At 42.1% G+C, this 22097-nt stretch overlaps 1 protein-coding gene across 1 annotated transcript; it reads left to right on the forward strand.

Annotated features, from left to right (window-relative positions):
- Window positions 1-10106: 10106 nt before the first annotated feature.
- On the forward strand, window positions 10107-13610 carry LOC123396055 (protein TRIGALACTOSYLDIACYLGLYCEROL 2, chloroplastic-like). Its single transcript, XM_045091087.1, has 6 exons — window positions 10107-10519; window positions 10783-11167; window positions 11639-11968; window positions 12786-12901; window positions 13002-13092; window positions 13171-13610. The coding sequence occupies exons 1-6, from the start codon at window positions 10203-10205 to the stop codon at window positions 13261-13263; spliced, it is 1332 nt and encodes a 443-aa protein (XP_044947022.1). The 5' UTR covers window positions 10107-10202; the 3' UTR covers window positions 13264-13610.
- The last annotated feature ends 8487 nt before the right edge of the window (window positions 13611-22097 follow it).

Below are 22097 nucleotides of genomic sequence, written 5' to 3' on the forward strand. Positions count from 1 at the left end.
CTCCTCCATCGCCTGGACCCCTCCACCGTCTCGGCCGGCCACTGGAACAACCTTCCCGCCGTCTTCTCCAACTCCATCGACTAACTCCGGTGAGATCCACGAAATCCCGTATTGCAGTTTTTTCAGAAAAGTGCAATCTTAGAAAATTCATATCTATTAGTCTATAACTCCGAATTAGGTGATTCTTTTTGCCTTAGATCACAAATTTCTTGTAGTTTCCGAAAGTATATAATTTGTCTATGTTTGGATTTATAAAATTTGAATTAGATCAGATTTGATTTAAATCTTGTTTTGCATATACCGGGAGTTTAAAAATAGCTTTTAAACTAATTCTTTTTGCTACTGTTTCCTATTGATCATATATTTCAGTAGTTTAAGTTTCATTTTTTTAAATATTTTTACTTGGGGTTTTTACCAAAACAGGTTCTGTTTTAGTTCTTTTAGGATTATAGCTATTGTTTTCTATATTTGTTTTTAAATTAGTTTCTTTTATATTTGAGAAAGTTTATATTTTGTTTTCTGTTAGATAACAGTAGGTTTTCAACAAAAACAAAATTTTATTTTTATTTGTTATCATGAAATCAATTTTAGTTCTCTAATAACTTGCAATTGATTTCCCTACTAGTTTAACTCCCATTCGAAAATACTTTCAAATAGTTTTATTAAAAAAAACTTTCTGTTATCTTACTTAAATTTATATTTTCTTTTCTGTTATTTCACTAGTTTAGAGTTTTATCTTCTGATTAGAACAAAAACTATTTAGTGTTTGATGTAGTAGAAGACTCCCTAGTTTTCTTTGTAATTTTCTTTGGATTCTTATTCGATCTTTCTTATTGTTTTGATTGCATCAACTTTGTTGTTTGTTATTTGATTGCTAGAATGATTGATAGTGTGAGTGCTTATGTGAATACTATGTTTGATTATATAGATTTCATCGGAGAGTGACGAATAGTTCTATCACCTATTTCCCGAGAGCGATAATTCTTCTTCATCAACCTCACAAGGCAAGTCACGTTGATCATATTATTAGCTATGTTTTATATGCATAGTAGTTCTACCTTTATTCACCCAATTGCATGCAAGGTAGGTACTTGGAAATTTGGATCTTGATGTAGTATCATGTGGTAGGCACCCAACACCATTGTTACTTGGCCCGGGACGATGAACTTTATTCTGCTATGCTTTTAGTAGACGGGGTTTTGGTTGAGTGTTTACCATGAGTGTTGTGAGAACTTAATAATCAAGACCTGAAGACTCCAAGACTTGCAAGACCTCAGAACGAAATATACCTCTGGGTGAAGGACGGTTTAGATGGGCTCCGTGGAGAAACCAGTGGACGACCTGAGATGCATGGGGAAGCGCCATGACATCTTGCAGAAAGCTTCACCCAGGCTCAAAGAGATGGATGGGTATTTTCAAGACCCAAGGCTTACCTGCACAGCCACAAGTCATTATGGGCTCTGGCTTGGTTGGACAACGTGGCGACTCTGGACAGGCGGTGCTAGCAGATGTAGAATAACGGTAGGATTGGATGGGCACCGACAGAGGATCCGAGGGACCCGTTGAAAGACCATGTTTTGATCATCCGGTCTTCAAACACCCTGAAGTGCGAGGACATACACGGAGGCGATCAAATCTTGTGGGGAACGTGTGCAAAACTCTGCAGAGTACTCAAACCTAATCGATTAGCCGTGTCCATGGTCATGGACAACTTGAGCCAAAGGAACTGAAACTATCAGGAATTCTCAACACCATTATATATATTTGATGTGGGTAATATTGATAACTTGGGTATGAGAACTGGTTGGCGGAACCATCTCACTAACAACCAACAGCGTAGTAATATTTTGCTTTTAGCCCCTCTCTTGTTGTAGGAGAAAACTTTGCTTTCCGCTAGAAACTTACAGCCCCAGCTGCCATATATGCATAGTATAGATGATATTTTTACCCCTCTCCTTTGTGACTTGCCGGTATATTCAATATGCCGACCTACACGGCTGCAACGTCTTATGTTGTAGATATTTTCTTCGACGAGTAAGTGTACGATTCAGGATTACGGTCTGCACTCAACTTGCCGTTGGTGTTTACTGGGACTCCACTCCCTTGACTGTTTCCGCTGAGATTTTAAGGTATATATCAGTTTTACGTTATTACATGTGATTGCACTTTGATATATACATTGATGTACTGTGTGTGCCAGCATACTGATCCAAGGATGGCACGGATACACAGAGGCTTGACTCATTTTGAATCGGGTCGCTACAAATATGGTATCAGAGCACATGTTGACTGTAGGACGTGACCCTAGAAACTGGAAATCCCTTAGGAAAGTATCTCTCAAAAAAAATTATTTCCAAAAACATCCTTTGCTTATCATCTCTTCTGATTTCATCAAGTGTTCTCTCTCACCTCAAATAGTTATGCAATACCCTTTCCTCTTTGACCACATGAAGAATCAACGGAGTTATACTTCAAAGTAAAGAGGATTTCACCATGCATTTGAAGAATTGAAGCTACACCAATTGAAGACTCTCAAGACCCGAACAACTCGAAGACCGTGATGTGCTCCAATATTTATATGGCCATTAGAAGTCCAAACCCCTGTTACATACCCATGTTAGATACGATGATTTGTGAGTCGTCCTTTGTGTTTGTTTTCCGACAGCCACAAATAAAACCTATTCTCAAAAATATTGTTTGTATTGTGTGTATATCCCTCTATCCCTCTCTCTCTTACCCGTCTCATCCCCAAAACCTTGACCCAATAGATGGCGTATGAAGCTGGACTTGTAGTCTCTGGACCAATGACCCAGCTCGAGGATGAAATATGGATTCAGAACATGGAGAACCACTTCGGGAGCAATTTGATTTCAAGGAAGTATGAGATGGCACACGCTCTTCAGTACTTTACCCAAAGTGTTGTTATCTGGTGGAAAATGCACCATGCCATACAAGGACTTAGTGGAGCGGAAACTTGGGACGAATTCAAGAAGACTCTATTAAGATCACGTCTTATCCAAAAGAGCTATGATAATCCGAAGAATAAGACTTGCGCATGCAAGATCTGTGGAGAAATAGGACACACCCAGGAGGAACACAAGGATGGATGCACCCATTGTGAAGAGAATCACCCAACGGAGGAATGCCCAACTAGTCAGGTGACTTGTTTCTTGTGTGAAGGAACCACCCACTACCCAGCCCAGTGTCACATCTACCCCAAGGTGCAACAAGTTGTCAAGCAGCAGAAAGATGCAATGAAGGAAACCCTCAAGAAGAAGATTCTAGAAGAACCTGTGATGAACGAAAATATTGAAGACCCTGATGGACAGAGCGTAACCAGATTTTTCTACAACACATGTTACTCATGTGGAGAAGAAGGACATTTCTCAATGGATTGCACGAGGGAAAGCCATAAATATTTGGGAAAATTCCCGACGGAAAAAGTAGAGTTTGATCCACATGAAATGGAAGAACTGACCAGAACAAAGAATTCCGGAAAGAAGAGAAAGTACACTCGGAAAGGGCAAATCTCTGCAGATAAGGATCTGAGTCATATCTCATGTTTTAAATGCAAGACGTTAGGTCACTATGCCAATATGTGCCCAAGAAGGAAGCAGAAAAACCAAGGAGTAATAGCAAACACCAAGAAGCCCCGAGACTTGTCGGAACTCACTTGTTTTCATTGCAAGGAAGCAGGACATTATGCTAGTAATTGTCCATAGGGGAAGAAAGCTAAAGATGGAGTAGTTAAGCTTTGACAATGGCAATAAGTGTAACATGAAGCATTCTTGTTTTCATGAGATTATGAAGTTGAATTTTGTTATAGAAGACTCAGAGATTGTAATAACTTCATGAATCAATGGAATTTACCGTGTCATGATTTCCTATGTTGAAATTGCATGAGTTGTTTCTTTGTGAACAAAGATCTCTGACAATTTAAGAGGATATGAGAAAATATGGTCTACACATGCATGCGTATATTCCATTTTAAGTGTGGTAGTAATAGGTAAACCCACAGGATCCAAGGAGTAGGAGTGTACTATGCATACCAAGGAGCCAAATCCACTGAATACAATTGAAGGAAATGTTGGATCATACCAAACTATGGGTATGACAAAAGTTGGATAGTGTACCTTGGAATTGGAATTTTGAGGAGAGATTTAATATGAGGAACAAACACTTCTATTGGTAAACAAACCAATGGCAAGGAAAAAATGAGTTCAAGGAATTCCATCGGTACCAAGGATGCATCTCAAGATTTTCATGAAGGTTTCCCCAAGCGCATGAGGTAATAAGCTATGATGGATTAGCAAATGTTTTTCTTAGGAGGATACGAAAACCTGAGAGTTGTGAAGTTACAATAGATGTTTTGTTTCAGCTTGCAGAATCCATGGATTATCTGAACTTCGTTTGTGGATAAAAGAAATTCTGTAACGCTTGTGAGTACGCCCAAGTGCTAGAATACGAGATTCACTAAACCTTATACAAGGTAATGATTTCAGTGCGACATGGCTTGGACACCATGACAACTTACTATTATCATTCTCTTGCTATTCGGAATGGTAAATCTGAGAGACTTACCCATAGTGAGAGAAGGTGTTCTTTGAAGCTTTTGTTTAAGCCTTAGAATGGTATGATGAAGACCCATGTACATGGCACTCGTTGTCCCGCGTAGGAAATTTTACGGTGAGGATGAATACAAGACCTCTCTCTCTGCAGGATAACCACAAATGGTAGACCACCATGAGAATCATCGATAGGTTACTTAGAATGGTCACGAGACTTGTCAGTTAAGAAGACCCAGTGCCGTAAGAACCTTATATCAACGAAAGAGCACTCGATTTTGATGGAAAACATTATGAATATAATGGAAGAGCTTCACCAAAGTAGTTACCATGAAGAATGTGAGGAGTCAGATGCCAAGATCCTAGAGGACTGTTAATAATTTGAGGGATCGGTAACTCTCATTTGAAGTGTGGTAGCATCCCACTTTGCACGAGATTGGAATTGTTAGAAGATCCCCCAAACCCTAACCTTTTCTTTCTAGCCTCTTCGAATCTCGAGGACGAGATTCATTTTAAGTGTGGTAGGTTTGTAACATCCCAATTTTTTGGAATGTTAATATAATTATTAGATTGATTGTTTGTTTGTTTGAGTGATTGAAACTTGAGTGAAATTTGAAACTTCTTAAAAAAACTTTTGAATGAGAGGGAATAAAATGACTTTCCCTTTTTCCTGTGAATTCAAATTCATCCATTTAAAATCAATGAGAGAAGATGACATGACTTCTTCAAATATAAAGAATTTGAATGAAGGAGGCATCTGAATTTTCTTTCGATTTTTGTTTTGCAATTCTATTTTTCTCCACTCAGGAAATGCCGGAAATAAATTCTAGACAAGCAAGAAAGAGAGGAGGAACATGACCCTCCAAAAACAGGGGCATTCATTGAAATATTTTGAGCCAAGAAAACCAAAATTTAATTGAGAAAATATTTGCAAAAAGAAATAAAGCATTTAGGGATTTTTCTGAAAAAACATTTTTTTTAGTTTTTATTTTGACCATGGAAAAATGTCCATCATTTAGATTTTATTTTTCTGATAATTTTAGTATATAGAAACTATTTATTCCGAGTTTATTTGGTTTCCTTTTTAATCATTTACTTTTCGGTTTTTGAAAATAGGAAAGATATCTCATTTATTTGGAAATAAAGCGCTGGCCCATTAAGAGGTTTCCAAAGCCTGGCCCAACAGGATCTTCTTCTTCCTCGCGTTCTCCTTCCTCCCGTTCACACAACCTTCCATGGCAATGGTGAGAAGAAATCCTACCTTCCCGATCTCCCTCTCCTTCCTTCTCCGAGCACCCCGAGCCCCTATAAATACTCCCCTCAACCTCCTCTCCCCATTTTTCCCGTAGCCCAGCCCCTCCCGTCGCCGCAGCGCCCCGCCCCGCCTCGCCGGACTTCGCCTCCAACAGGAACTCGCCGGAGCTCTTGCTGCTCCCTCCCGTCGCCCCCACGCCCGCCGATGCCACCAACCTTCGGCCCGAGCCCTCCTCCATCGCCTGGACCCCTCCACCGTCTCGGCCGGCCACTGGAACAACCTTCCCGCCGTCTTCTCCAACTCCATCGACTAACTCCGGTGAGATCCACGAAATCCCGTATTGCAGTTTTTTCAGAAAAGTGCAATCTTAGAAAATTCATATCTATTAGTCTATAACTCCGAATTAGGTGATTCTTTTTGCGTTAGATCACAAATTTATTGTAGTTTCCGAAAATATATAATTTTTCTATGTTTGGATTTATAAAATTTGAATTAGATCAGATTTGATTTAAATCTTGTTTTGCTTATACCGGGAATTTAAAAATAGCTTTTAAACTAATTCTTTTTGCTACTGTTTTAGTTCTTTTAGGATTATAGCTATTTCTTTTTCTATATTTGTTTTTAAATTAGTTTCTTTTATATTTGAGAAAGTTTATATTTTGTTTTCTGTTAGATAACAGTAGGTTTTCAACAAAAACAAAATTTTATTTTTATTTGTTATTATGAAATCAATTTTAGTTCTCTAATAACTTGCAATTGATTTCCCTACTAGTTTAACTCCCATTTGAAAATACTTTCAAATAGTTTTATTAAAAAAACTTTCTGTTATCTTACTTAAATTTATATTTTGTTTTCTATTATTTCACTAGTTTAGAGTTTTATCTTCTGATTAGAACAAAAACTATTTAGTGTTTGATGTAGTAGAAGACTCCCTAGTTTTCTTTGTAATTTTCTTTGGATTCTTATTCGATCTTTCTTATTGTTTTGATTTCATCAACTTTTATTGTTGTTTGTTATTTGATTGCTAGAATGATTGCTAGTGTGAGTGCTTATGTGAATACTATGTTTGATTATATAGATTTCATCGGAGAGTGACGAATAGTTCTATCACCTATTTCCCGAGAGCGATAATTCTTCTTCACCAACCTCACCAGGCAAGTCATGTTGATCATATTATTACCTATGTTTTATATGCATAGTAGTTCTACCTTTCTTCACCCAATTGCATGCAAATCCGTCATACTCTTTCATTATCAATGCTTGTCCCGTGAAAAGCCATGGACCTTCAAACATAGCCTTGTTCCAATCTGCCAAACAACCGAATTACGTTGTGAAGAGATTCTCATTGATCTTCCTCCAAACCACATGCCTAGCTGGATTGCATGCTGCTCACATGTCTCCGTAGAGCGCACTTGGACTGAAAGTTTTTGGGGGTATGAACCCTAGCAATAGTTGGCTGCTGCCATGAGATTAGGCAATTCCTCGTCCCAGACGAAATCGTCGTCTTCTTCTTCCTGCAGGTTCAGGAGGGCTAGGAGATCATACGCACTCAGGTACGGAGCCAGCATGCAAGCATAGGAGGGGCAAGTTTGTTCATGAAGGGGGCAAAGTTCATATGAAGTGAAAATTTTTGGCCACAACAACCACTATCATAATAGAAAAATCAATTTGTTAGGGGGAGTCTAGCCCCCCTCGCCCCCTAGAATTGTCCATGTCCGCACTCTCCCTAGCCCCCTCCTTTGTGATTCATGGTCCTCAGCCGCCATCGTTACAGAAAGCAAAGAACAAAGCCCTAAAGCTTTTCCCTCTCGCAAGAACTCCCAATCAACGTCCAGACCAAGGCTGAGCAGGATCACAAGGGCCCCCCTTGATCAGCCCGAGTATGAGAGAGGAGAATAGGATCGATCTACGAGGATATGAGGTAAATTCTGGCTTTAGCCGTCGGAAGCCACATAAACCCTAGTTTTTTTGCTAGGGGACAAAACTCTCTTTACAAAACCACCCCGTAAATGTAGCGTTAATTAATTACATTGATGGTTTGTTTTCCAAATTGATCCAGCGTTTGAATTTTTTTTGCATGAATGGTTAGTATGAATGGCGGCAAAAATCGAGTATTATAGGACACATTTCTTTGACGAACGTTTTAACATTTGAATGGACACACTTGATTTGAGAATATAGCATGTATGACTCTTTATAAGACTGACAAGTAATATAATATGAACGTGTTCACGAATGTATGTACGTGATGGTGCGACGAACCGCCTTTCACCACAACCATCCTCGATGTCGTGATCCACACACTGACATTCTCGAGCATCACGTCGGCATCAGACCCATCCATGGTATCCTCTATGGTGTCGTGCACGACGTCCCTCTACACGGGTGCATGGGTGCGTACATTCATAACAAAAAAGATATGTTATTTTTATGGTACTAGGAAACTTATGATTGCCAATCAATAGTATAGATAATGATAATAATAAATTGCATAGTGCATTAGCGGTTTATTATTGAGAAGTGACTAATTTTGTTTTTGAAGGTTCTCGAGAAAAATATCATGTCAGTCTTTTAGGAAGGTGATCTCACATATACAGTATGATTTTTGAATTCTTAATTATATATTATTGAAGTGACTGCATTAAAGTAAGGCGTGTCAAAGAATGCATGAAACAAGATCTCCCCTTTTGTGAGATTTGGTTTTCTAGTGAGAGGGAGAAAATCGAGTGAGAAGGGATAGTGGGAGGTGAGACGAAAAACTCATACAAAAAAATTAGACGAAAATAAACCGTGAAGGCGATCCTACCAACTCCTTTAGAAGTAGAGACTAGTTCGAATCCTATTGATCAACTCCAACCGACCGACCCAAATGAACGCGCTTTGTCCGTCTTTTGTCCGTTTGGGTCGGCTCGTCCGCCTCATTTTTTAAATGGGTTGACCGTACATCTAACGGAGTGACCCATTTTTTGTCCGCACAGAACATTTTTTTTGTAAGGGGTAGACCTCATGCTAGCTGTCATACCAGCGCCAAGAGATTCACATCGGTGATATGCCAGCGTCCGGCATACATATGCCCGCCTCCAATAAAATACACAGTTCATGCTGGGTGCACTTGCCAGCGGTTGGCATACATGCTATCACACAAAATGATATTGTAGTTCGACCATGCCATTCGGCTATGGTCATGCCCGCACACTTGCGGGCATACAAAAATATAGCGCTCTCGGCCATGGATCACACGTCATCGAGGTTGAGCATGTCAGCCTGCATCTTCTCGAACCAAGACCTCTTCCTCGAAGAGACCGTGCTAAAGTCCACTTTCATGATCTCGACCCCCTTCGTCATGCAAGCGAGCCACACTTCTATTGCTCTGGTGGTGGCTTTGTTGTCCTCGATCTTTAGCATCTTTGCTTGCTTCTTCGCCTCCAACGCGAGCTTCTTCTTTTGTATGTCCATGAAGGCCCTAATTTGCTCCTCCTTGTCTTGCCGACGCTTCTCCTCTCTTGAATCCTTGTCGGTAATCATGCCTTGCAAAGTTGCTTGCAAGGCAAGGGACGCCGCCTCGCGCTTGTCCTCTTTCTTGGAGTTAGTCTTCCCACACGACCGCGGCTTCTCCCCTGAACCACGCTCTTCAACGTCTGCATTCCCTCGACGCGCCTTGATGGTGGCGTATTGCGTCTTGAACTTCTCTTCTCCGTTGATGATCATCCAACAATGAATGACGTTGAAGGACTTGCTCTTATATTGATCCTTGAATGCTTCTAAAGCTTGGAAGGCCTGCAAATAGACAAGCAAGCATATGAGGAAGCTTGTCGGCAAGCATACAAGCAAGCTTATTAGGTACAGGACAATCGAATGAGCAAGCATATGAACAAGCATGTCGACATACCATGTCTTTGATGTCGAGGCCACCCACGAGACGGACCTCGATACTCTCAAGGATGGCATAAAACTTGTTACACTCTTGTTGTATCATCCTCCACCGCTTGCCGAGCGAAATCCACTCACGCTTGCTCTCAATTTGGTATGGCTTAAACTTCTTGCGCTCATGAAACTCGCGATGCAGTCTATGTCAAAATGCCGAAGCCTTTTGCTCCGAACCTATCTTAAAATCTTGACCAATGTCTCTCCGACATTAAAAAAAAGGAGTATGTCTTGGCATGAGGAGAGGTGGTCAAGGACGCTCGCGTCCGCCATCAGCCTAAGCGCGAATTATTATTTTTGCTTGCAGAGGAGAATTAGAATAGCCCCCGAATTTTCAGTAGGCCCAACCATCCCAATTCCCCCATCGGGCCCAACCAACCGCACAGGCCACGCCCTCACTCCTCCGCCTCTCTCCCTCCAGCGACGGACTCCACGGATCCACGGCGGTGGGGGGCCCGATGTCCGCGGCGGCGAATCCCAGGGTCACGGGCGCAGCTCCCGCGCCCCCGCTGCTCCCTCCATGCCTCCTCCGCTGCGCGGCCGGAGGGAGCCGCAGCCGGCGCGGGACGCTGCTCGACGCCGCCGCCCTCCGAGGCGTGCCGTCGGGAACCGAGCCACCGCGCGGGGCCGCGCTGTTGCCGGGCGTGCCCTGGGCGGCCACGGCACGGAGACGACGCCCTCCGGCCGGCGAAGCAGCTCTGCCTGCGCCTGCGCTCACTCTGACGCCTTCTGCGGGGCGCCTCCGGTGGCCCCTTCTTCCTCCGCTCCGGCATAGGTAAGCCACTCTGACTCCTCTCCCCCCGCTTTCTCTTAAGCAATCTCTAAGGTTCGGTGATGGAAACGTTGTAATAATCCCGACAAAGTGGGGGTCAGGCTGTAGAACTTTTCCTGTGCTTCCACTATGACAGTGAGATTAGACTCATATCCTGTGGAGCTTATAGTATGTTTCTGCTGCTATGCATACTTCAAACGACTGAGGAAGCCTAGCAAATATTAAGTCATATTCATGCTGTTTCTTGTTTTTTCATGGGGAGGCAGATTCTTTTGTTGTACGAATGCGGTATCCTCGAGCGGCGGCGAGCCGTCGCCTTCGACTGATGGCGGCAAGAACCCGTTGGCCCCGCTCGTCGAGCTATGGCGCCGAACGGTGCAACCGCTGGGGGATTATGGATTCGGGAAGCGCAGCGTGTGGGAAGGCGGCGTGGGGCTCTTCATGGTCTCCGGGGCGGTCCTGTTGGCGCTGGCGCTCGCGTGGCTCCGGGGGTTCCAGCTGCGGTCGCGTTTCCGTAAGTACAATGCCGTGTTCGAGTTCAGCCAGGCGTGCGGGATTTGCGTGGGCACGCCCCTCAGGATACGCGGGGTCACCGTTGGGAGCGTCGTCCGTGTCGACTCTTCGCTCAGGAGTATTGATGCATATGTTGAGGTGCGTATCAACACTTCTTGCTCTCTCCACTTTTTCCATCAATACTCCTCAGATTCATATGCATCAATAAGAAAGGCTCAGGAGTAATTCATATCAACAGTGCCTTTTTTACTGGCATATGCTCAGGAGTTGGCATCCCTAGATTCCTCACTATACTGTGTGGAAATGTAGTATAACTGAAAATGAAATAAAGCAATTCTCTCACAAGGTGTTGCATTGCCTTCTCTTTCTGAATGCTTCGATTTGTGCAAGCGATTCTCAAAACTGAACCATAATTTAGTTTACCCAATAAATCATTATGTTACATTTCTCCTGTTTCACTATGATAAGAGTGGGCATTGCTTCCTAGTAGGCTGTTATCTATAGTTCCCTTGTTTCTGCCCATGCTTCAATTTCTTTGGCATATGCAGACGCTTCTATAGTTCCCTTTTTTGGACTCAATCTCTGATAGGTGAATTCTTCAATATGCAGGTTGAAGATGATAAAATTATTGTGCCACGTAATTCATTGGTTGAGGTTAATCAGTCTGGTCTTTTAATGGAGACAATGATTGATATTACACCAAAAGATCCACTTCCTGCACCTTCAGTTGGTCCACTTGATGGAGACTGTTCCAAAGAAGGCTTAATCCTTTGCGACAAAGAGAGAATGAAAGGACATCAAGGAGTAAGCTTAGATGCACTGGTTGGTATATTTACCCGTCTAGGAAGAGACATGGAGGAAATTGGTGTTCAAAAAAGCTTCAAGTTGGCAGAAAAGGTTGCATCTATAATGGAAGAAGCACAACCTCTCCTTTCACGGGTACAATCTTCTCACTAATTCTTGTGTAATATTTTGCATCCTTTGATACGTTTACCACATTTAGCTAATGAATTCTCTGTGAAACCACTCTGTTTTACTCGATACTGAATAGGATTTCATTGTACAAAATTAAAATGACCCCCACCCGATGAAGTTCCGCCAAGTAGGCCTGCAGTTTTGCAGTAGTGTTTCCCAAACCTCAGTTCTTTTAATTTGTGAAGAAAGACTCGTTTGCCAAATTATATGGTACTATTATAGGAGCCTGATTCTGCATTACCAAGTAACAAGTGATGGCATATACCATGTCCTAATTTTGTGACTATTGCTACTCATCTCTGAGCATCAACATGTTTTTATATATATCCTGCATATGATGGGTATTGGGCAGTATACCAAGTAACATGGTCTGTTTTAGTACTGCTAAAATACTTGGTCATCTTTACAATACTAGAGCTCAAAACTAACTCTGTCCAAACTGATACAAGTTTCGCATACTTCCGTGGGACTTGGGTTGAACTGCTGAAAACTTCAAGATTAGGCCCATGATATTGCTATTGGATGCCTAGCCTGGCCACTGGCTAGTATACTTGGCTAGCACTGTTTCAGGACCATCATCGAGGGGAAGGACCTCCACTCAGTTGGCATGTGTTGTTAGGTTTTTATTTTCTGTATGCAAAAACAGGGTGGCTGATGCTTTCTCCACATATATGCAGTTTTCTGGATCTCAACTTATTTGCAGACAGTAGAGGAACATAGTGGTCACTAGTTGTGCCATTAAATGTCATATGCATCAACTTAAATGTTAGTGATGGAACAGATTGAAGCATTAGCCGAAGAAGTTCAACCTTTGCTCTCGGAGGTGCGTGATAGTGATCTGGTGAAGGATGTGGAAACCATAGCTAAAGGTCTGGCTGAGGCATCCGGCGATTTAAGGTACTTGATTAATCCTACCAGTTGCTGTTTCTGCTCTCTTATAGCCTTGGAAGTGCAAGTTATAGCTCCTTATCTTACTTGTCCTTATGCCACTGTGCAGAAGGTTGAAGTCTTCCATGCTTACCCCTGAGAACAGTGATCTAATCAAGCAGTCTATTTTCACCCTTATATTTACTTTGAAGAACATTGAGGTCTGTTATCTGTATCTTTAGTTATTTCTGAAACTGGAGGCAAGCAAGGTTTTTACATGTGTCCTTGGTTACTTTCAGAGCATCAGCTCAGACATCTCTGGTTTCACTGGCGATGAGGCGACACGACAGAACATCAAGCTGCTGATTAAGTCACTTAGCAGACTATTGTGACCCCTCAGTTGAGCAAAACGCAGTTATGTGTTGAGATGGAGAATGATGAGTAGAGTAGGCCGTCCAGATGAGATTGAAGCATCTTTAAGAGAAGCTAATAATTGTTGAGGTCTGTCAGTTTTTTTCCTGATATTTTTTCTGCATTCTTGACATTAAAAGCAGTATTTATTGTTGTTGTCGAGGAGTTATAGCAGGCCGTTTTTTGTGTGCAGCACGGTTGTGGTTGAGCAAGTGTGAACAAGGAATTTGCTAGTACTATTGTGCTTATGTTAGCAATCTATAAATTGTGGATATTTTTTTCCATGAACAGTGGCTCCTGAACGTCTAATAAACTACTACTTTTATCAGTCTTAGTTAAATTCAGATTATACTTCTAGATATATACTGTTTTTTGTACTGTGAAATGGTAGACTGCATTTTACTTGGTTAGAGCAACTTCTGATTTTTCTTTCCCAGCATAAAACTAGGTAACAACATTTTGATTTTGTTCAGAGCACGTTATGTCAACTATAGCCTGCTGCCCTGCTGCATAACATGTTAAAAACAACCCTATCCTTTAAAATGCTACTCCCTCTGATCCAATTTGATTGACGCAGCTTTAGTGCAACGTTAGTACAAAGTTGTCTAAAGCCGCGTCAATTAATTTGCATAGGAGGGAGTATTTGTTTTTTCTATATAGGCCACAACCCTGTCCCACAATGACATTCTTTGAGTTTGAGATTTTCAATTTGATGAGTTGCTTCTCTGGATCGTAGGCCTATGCCTCTTTGCATAAAAGGTCACTGCAGCTGCCTGCCTCCAGGAAATTTGGTCGCCTTCCTTGTCAGCGAGTTGAACCACAATTGGCTATCCATAGTAATGCAAATAGTAAATCTTAGATAGTGAGCGGACTAGGATTTCTCTGGTACTACGTTGTGCAGCATGAGTGAACAAATATTTAACTCAAATCTCGATTGACTAAGAATAAGGAAGAACAAAGCAACCACCTGCGACCACCTCAGGGAGGTCACTTGGTTTGGCATGGTCCACTGTCCACACCTTTGGCTTTACTATGACCTACTGTATGTCGCACCTTTCTGATTCATCGCTGTTTCTGTTCTTGGACTTACAAATAGGATGAATTCATGATCGTTGAATGCTTAAATAAAATAAAGAAAATGGTTGTCTTTGATATTGATTGCCCCCGGGCTGTTACATACTACTTCCTCCGTTCCTAAATATAAGTCTTTTAAGCGATTTCACTAAAGGTCTACATACGGAGCAAAATGATTGAATCTATACTCTAAAATATGTCTATATACATCCGTATGTAGTCCACTAGTGAAATCTCTACAAAGACTTATGTTTAGGAACGGAGGGAGTAGATTTCTAGCTATGGTGCACATTACCCCCAAATTGGCAAGGCACTGAGGAGAAAACCACCCACACCCGAGAGTTGCGTGAGAGCCAAGACTTGGAGGCGACAAAATTGTAAGATGAGTCAGGATCGTTCAACTTGACTTTGCTTGTTTGGCTACTTTGTTGGCTATTTGTTCTCTGCCAAACCGTTGGTTTTTGATACCATGAACTAGCCTTGAATTGTCCCCAACCGTGGAAAAGACTTTGCAATGCCATGGATTCTTTCTGTAGCAAGAGTGATGCGGTAAAGATGTTCGTTCTTGTTAGACTCGATTGGATCAACCATGATTTATGCATGATTTTCTCCTTGTTTAATTTCCTGGTTCATACAGCAAAAACAAGCTCATTTTGTTTGGGAATCAATGTTTCTCCAGTAATTCGTTCATGGTTTTTATGTGAGCGGCAGAGACCAGCGGACTTCTGTCCCCAATGAAAAGGTGTCCTTCACCTAAGGAGAAGGACAAAGTACTATGATTTTGCTTTTTACATGATTTTGCTTTTTACTATGATTGTTTTTCCACGAGGATGAATATTAAAAAAGGGATAATAGTGCTATGATTTTGCTTTTTACATGAATGAGTTAAGACCATTTGCCCAGATTTTGTGTATGGTTATCCTGGTCCTTTGAGCGGTACCGAACAAATCTCTCCTTTCCTGCTTAAAAATAATAATAGCACCGTCTTCTGGTCATTATAATGGTTTGTGTATCTGTTAAAAAGTATTTAGTGCTCATACTTTTGGCATATACTTCCTCCGTTCCTAAATATAAGTCTTTAAACAAATTTCATTAGTGGACTACATACGGATGTATATAGACATACTTTAGAGGATAGATTCATTTATTTTGCTCCCTATGTAGACTCTTAGTGAAATATCTTAAAAGACTTATATTTAGGAACGGAGGGAGTAGTCGTGAATGTGCAACAACTTATGTGGAATAGAAGAAATGTATATTCCAAGAAAATTAAGTTGGGGTGCTGAAAGTTCTGTGCGTTCCTAGGTACTGCAGCCTTCTAGATTATAATTTCATGATACCAAACTAGCAAAAGGGCCCGTGCGTTGCAACGGTAGAAAAAAAAACACCATTTTTATGACGATGACCACATTATGTTCATATTTCATCGCATGATTTCGAAAATTTGTTCACAAATGCAAGAAAATATTTTTTATTTTAATTTTATTCACAATTCACAAGTTGAAACAATGTTCATATTTTTTTTAAAATATCATGGTTGTCAAAAAACATGGTAACTCAAAGATTTATTCTGAATTTTAAGAAACATTTTTTTAAAATATACTATAATATTCTGATCCACCCCGACAATTTATTCTTCAAAATTCACCCTGGTATATAATGGGAAAGACTCATAAGCATTACTGTTAAACTACATACATTCGATCATTCATGAACATTTTTATAAATTTGAGAACCTTTTTAAAATCAAGAACATGTTTTACTATTTATAAACATTTTTTAAAAGTTCCAAACAATATTTGATATTACGAACTATTTTCAAGTATTTTCTTGTGAATTGGCGAATAATTCACTTTTTGAATTATCAAACATTTTTTTAATTGCATTAAAGAAATTGCTCAAAATGATGGACTTTTTTTGATTCACGAATGTTTTCTCGAAAATTACGATTTTTTAATATACAAATATTTTTACAGAAATCCCGAACAATTTTTGAATTCGCAAACATTTTATGTTTTATCAGAAATTTATGTATATATAATTTTTTGAATTTCGAAAGTTTTTTGATTTAATTTAATTAGAAAAAATAAAAGGGAACAGATAAATAATAATTAAAAAATTAAAAAAATCAGGCCCCCGCCCATGGGCTGGCCAAATGGCCGTTCTGTTTCTTCTCCGGCTGGCAGAGACGTAGTATAGCTGGTCCCTATGCTTGGGCCGGCCCATGCGACGATTTTCTGTAAAATGTTTTTTATAACTTATAGCTGGCATTGGTGAGTAATTTTAAACAATTTTAAAAACAATTTAAATAACGTATCACAGAACCAATAGGTGCTTTATTAATATATATATATATATATATATATATATATATATATATATATAAAGGTAAAGATAATATGTACTGTAAATGTTTTCTTTTTAATGCCTTGACACGCGGGGGGGCCTTGCGGGCGCAGGGGTGGAGCGTCCTGATCTTCTCCTTCTCCACGATGAGGCGAGCGCAGATGTCCTCCTCGGTCGGGGTGAGGGGCCGGCTCAGCGGGGTGCCGGAGGGGGCAGGCCGACGAGGAGCAGCGCGTCCTCGAGTGAGAAGGTGGCGGGGCCGGCGGGGAGGCGGAAGGCGTGGGAGCTTGGGTGCCAGAGCGAGAGCAGCGCGGACAGGGCGTGGCGGTCGGGGGCGACGGCTACCGTGGAGGCGGCAACGACATTGTGGACGCCCGCGGCGCGGAGGACAGGCGCAACACCGGGGACGGTGAGGGAGGTGGGGCCCTGCAGCTCGCCGTTGCGGAGGTCGTAGCCGCCGGGGGCCGGCATTCTAATCCGTGGCGGGGCGGGGCGGAGCGGCGGCGCCGGCGGTGGGGAGGGGTGGAGCGAGGGGGGGTTTGTGTAAAATACAAAAATAACGGTTCGGGCTCACTTAAAGCCGGACTGCGGGTTGATTAACGAAAATGACAGGGTGTTTTTTGTAAAATGACCACGACGGACGACCAGAAACCCTATTTGATTTATTATATATATATATATATATATATATATATATATATATATGGAAAAAATATATATAAAGGTAAAGATAATATGTAATGTAAATGTTTTCTTTTTAATGCGTTGGTCAATTGAGGATTAATTCATTTACTTGCAACATAGATTTCCAAGCAGTAGAATCAGTAAATTTAGATTTAACAGTAGGAACAGTACCAAACCCCCCCCCCCCCCCCCCCCCCCACACACACACACAACACACACACACAAATACTTAACTTCGACAATATATTGCCAAAGCCCAGGAATATTCTCGAGTTTCTTGCTCCTTTTTCAGAGAGGGGAAAAGTCAGCACACCATGCATCTAAGGACAATCAATAAGTAGTTGCCCTTCTCCGGCCTGGGAAAAGCAGCGAACTCATTAAGTCTAGACTCATCTACACTCACGTTGTTTTTTTTTTTTCAAAAAACAATAAATGGAAAACTCAAAATTTTCAAACAAAATTGGTGGTAGATAATTTGATACACGAGGTGTGCTTCAAAAATCTCTTGGCAAAAATGACAAATTTGAGGTTTATAAAAAGGTTCGCCTTTTCATGTATTGTTTTGATCCATTCTTTTTGCTGAGCTACTCATATGTTTAAATGATCTAAAATTTGAAACACATCTCATGCATCAAATTATCTATTATGCAAAAAATATATATATTTTAATTTATTTGTATTTTTCATGATTTTTTTCTTGCCTGGATGTAGATGTGTCTGAACTCAGAAATAGATATTTGTTAAACCAGGACCTTTCTGTTTATGGTTGTTACCGTTGTATTGTACTCTCTCCGTTTCAAAATAAGTGTCTTAAGCTTGGTATAAATTTATACTAGAGCTAGTACAATGTTAAGATAGTTATTTTGAGACAGAGGGAGTATGTTGTTTGGGGAAGCTACGGCTTCTACGACAACTCCGCTTGCTCGTCTTCTTCTACTTTGCTTGTTTGCTTTGTCCTTTTCCGTAGGTTCGAATTCATCAAAGCGAAAGATCTGATCCAAGAGAAATCCCGCATATTAAGTGCAAGCTTATATGTGGGTAAAAGTCAATTTGTCGGCCCCCATTCCCTATTTCCATTTTCCTTCCCTTAACCTTAAATATAGATCTCTGACTTTGAGGAAATCATCATACCACATGACATAATCAATCATTTTGTCTGTACCTCATCCGCTTAATGCCACTGGTGATTTTTATACTTGGCCGTAATCACGCTTTGCCAGTGACCATCTCCATGTTCCAATTTCTAATGCTAAATAATTGAAGTTATTCACTCCCCCAGAACGAACACTCGTGTCCTTGTGAAGAAGAAGAATCAAAGGCGAAGCGAATCCACGCTTTGTCAGTTTGTTGGCCATTCCCTATTTCCATTTCCTTTCCCTTATAGTATAGGGTTTTTTTTCCATTTCAAAATGGCTAGCATAGGTCTTTGACTTTCAGCAAATCATACCGCATGGCACAACCAATCATTCTGTCTATTATGCCTCATCTCCTTAATTCCAATGGTGATTTTATACTCGTCTCTAAGGGCATCTCTTACGATGATCCGCAAATTTCCTCCCGTCTCTAAGGGCATCTCTTACGACGACCCACAAAATTTCCTCCCGCATCCATGCTACATGCATGTACGATCGCACAGAGCTTCACTTTCACGACAAGGATACCCTACACTAGTCTACGACCGGTCTCGGCGAATCCTTTTGTTTTTTCCATGTCTGGCAACCCGCTCATCGGACTGTGGAGAGCCTCGGAGGTATATTCTTCCCTCGTGCATGTCCGACTGCGTCGCTTGACGGAGTGGCAAAGAGGGTGCTTCAGCTGAAGGGGGAGGGGTGGGGGCTCCTCCGCTTCCGTGGAGTCTAGACGGGGGCCGACGATGATATGAGATAAAGAATCGGACAGGTCATCGACCGTACAAGCTGGCGACGCACCGGCGGTGGCCTTCTTGGGACAAAAGCAGAGCGGCCTCATGTGTTCTACTTTCCCTCGATGTTGGCAGCGGACGCAAACGCGCTGACCACCGACTCGTCGATCTCCGCGCAGTCGGGTTCTTTCTCTGCTGACAAGGCGCACATCGATGGTAGATGGCACAGTTGCAGGCACAGTGGCGTCGCCCACGATGCTCGTTCCGCGCGTGCTCCCCACGTGGCTCCGTGGAGCAATTTGCCACTCCTCCGTGAGCTAGCTTTGAGCGGCAATTTGATGAACCACGCACCGGCTTGGAGTGGCAACTTGCTCCGTTGGACTAGGCGAGGGAGGTGGAGCGGTGACCTCCCCCGCTCGTATCCGACGGGCTCGACGGGCCATCTAGTAATTTTTTATGTGGGGGAAATGATCTTCCTACTCATCGAATGCCATTGAAAGGGTGCAAGAATGGTGGAAGGAGGTGACGTGGAGCGGCGGAGCGGTGCGATTCTTGCCCGGCGTCTGGCCTCCTTTAAATAACGGTGCGAACGAGTGGAGCTTGACCGACGTTGTGTTTAATGCCTCCTGCTAGAACGAACATGTGGCTGGAGTAGGTTTCTCGGCTTTTTGTCACGACACTTTTTTCCAGGATTTTTATTTTCCATCAAAATGACCCTTGTGCATACCAGCCCCAGGATTTTCGTTAGCTGGTACACAATTCCTTGATACAAATATCCAAGCAATTACAAAATTTGAAGTCCAAATCCATGAAGGCCCGTGGAGTACAACAAAAAGGTCTCTGGTTGTTGATGACGGAACCAGTCCGGGGATCTCGAGCGTGTGTGGGACTCTGTTTTCCACAGGAACATCTTACGTGGATAATTCCTATCTCACACGGCAGTTGTCTTTGGTGCCTAGGTTCTGGGACTATCGTCGGGATGCTCCTCTCCAAACACTCAATCTGGCCAAGACAATAGCTAGGGACAAGCCAATGAATACTTTGAATGTACTCGCAAACATCATGAAAATAGACATAAGTTAGCGGGTGATTATTATGCACTTGAAATAATTCCATGATATCCCGTTAGTGATAAATCAACTTCTTAAGTGCAAGCAAGCAGGTAATTTATCCATACCGAGAACTCAATAAGCAGTCAATGACACATAAATCAATTGGAGTATCGGGTGGTAATCCTCCCGAATGTCTCCAAGAATAGAAAAATAAATCCGATCGGGTGTCTAGAGCGACGCCTCGAAAGGATAAAATTATGCCTCAGTCAGACGTCTGAGCGATACCACAAAAGGGGTTTATAAGAGATAACTAAATATGCATGCCTCAGTCGGACGTGTGAACACACCACATAAAGGGCGTTATGTAAAATAGTAAAATTCATGCCACATTCAGGCGTCTACACAACACCACATAAAGGGCTTATATAGAATGATAACTAAAGGATATCCAGGAGGTAGAACAGTCCCAGGGATATTCAGCATATATCATAAAGGTTAGTCCATGGTAAAAATAATAGTCATAATCATCCACTAGGTTCCATGATTTAGTCCCATGGTTAAGTTAACTTCCTCCAAAGACCGACACTCAGACCACCACTTGACCTATCCCAGACTGTAGTCCTTCACCGCGGACACGGCTATCTGAATAGATATAAAACTCTACAGAGGGTGTACTCTTTACCCACGAGTAACATATTTCTTTAGTCAATTGGAGATGTCAACTAATTCTAATTATGGTCTTTGAGTTGAAAAATCTCATACCTAACCCGCACACACCGGCCCTCGAGACCTCAGATTCACCCATGGCTCTCGTTAGGCGAGACTCTGAGTGGGAGATGATTCCAAATCTTCAAAGCATGGGATCAAATTTCATACCGCACGCTACAAGGGAGTGCCCTACCTCTCGGTCCCAGACCGAAAACACCCATACCTCCGGACCAAGTGGCATGCCTACCAGTAGAAATCTGGTACCTTCCACTATGGCTTCTCCTCCATGTTGTGCACTAAGAAAGGGGTTAACGACTTACTCGACCGCACCCTGCCTTTGACAGGGACAAGTGGTAGTACGAAGCAAGCAAGGGAGGTTACTGGACCAAGGCTTGATCTATGGTCGACTCAGGAGGTTTATATTATTACCTGCATGATTAGCACAACAAAAATGTTTCACAATTCCAGACAGAATCACCACCTTTCATACCACAACATGCCTTGCTGACCATCCTCATCCTACAAGATGGCAGTCCTCGAGGTCGTGTCTTTCCGAGACACCGACACTTCTCGTATCCCATCCGATAGGCATGTGTGGCACAAGGGAGTGACTACTATCACATGCATCTCAATATGCAACAGAAATAACTTCTCACCATGTACTCATGTGCATGATCATATCACCACATGAAATATCATTAGTTACTTTAACACAACGGTAATGTTTCTGTCATCACAATGAATCACACACAACAATAATATATCTGAGTTCATAATGCTTGCCTTGAGTGTGTAGAAAGGCAAGGTTGACTCACGGACAGGTGGGACCCACGTGTCGGGTTTATCCCCCACCTCCCACGCGCGTGGGAAGGAACAACAGTGGACTCCGACGGCAATTCCCAACGGCATAAGCTACCACTCGGGGTGCTCCTCATATGGAGACGCTCGGGAGGAGATGTCGCATCCATTTTTGGAGGTTAGGGGCGCGGCGGAGCTCGAGGGCGAGCAACCCTTCCTCCATGGCATAGGAGAGCTTCGGTGGATAGGGATTCTATACCACCGAGGGGTTAGAGGGGGATTGTCTAGATGA

The sequence above is a fragment of the Hordeum vulgare genome, chromosome 5H (genome assembly GCF_904849725.1).
Source record: "Hordeum vulgare subsp. vulgare chromosome 5H, MorexV3_pseudomolecules_assembly, whole genome shotgun sequence".
NCBI classification, from domain to species: Eukaryota; Viridiplantae; Streptophyta; class Magnoliopsida; order Poales; family Poaceae; genus Hordeum; species Hordeum vulgare.

Excerpts from the sequence above, each read along its gene's own strand:
- LOC123396055 (XM_045091087.1), top strand. The coding sequence starts at position 10,203 with ATGTCCGCGGCGGCGAATCCCAGGGTCACGGGCGCAGCTCCCGCGCCC. Across the intron at positions 11,168-11,638 it reads GTATTGATGCATATGTTGAG|GTTGAAGATGATAAAATTAT; the intron begins GTGCGTATCAAC and ends TTCAATATGCAG. Across the intron at positions 11,969-12,785 it reads CACAACCTCTCCTTTCACGG|ATTGAAGCATTAGCCGAAGA; the intron begins GTACAATCTTCT and ends GTGATGGAACAG.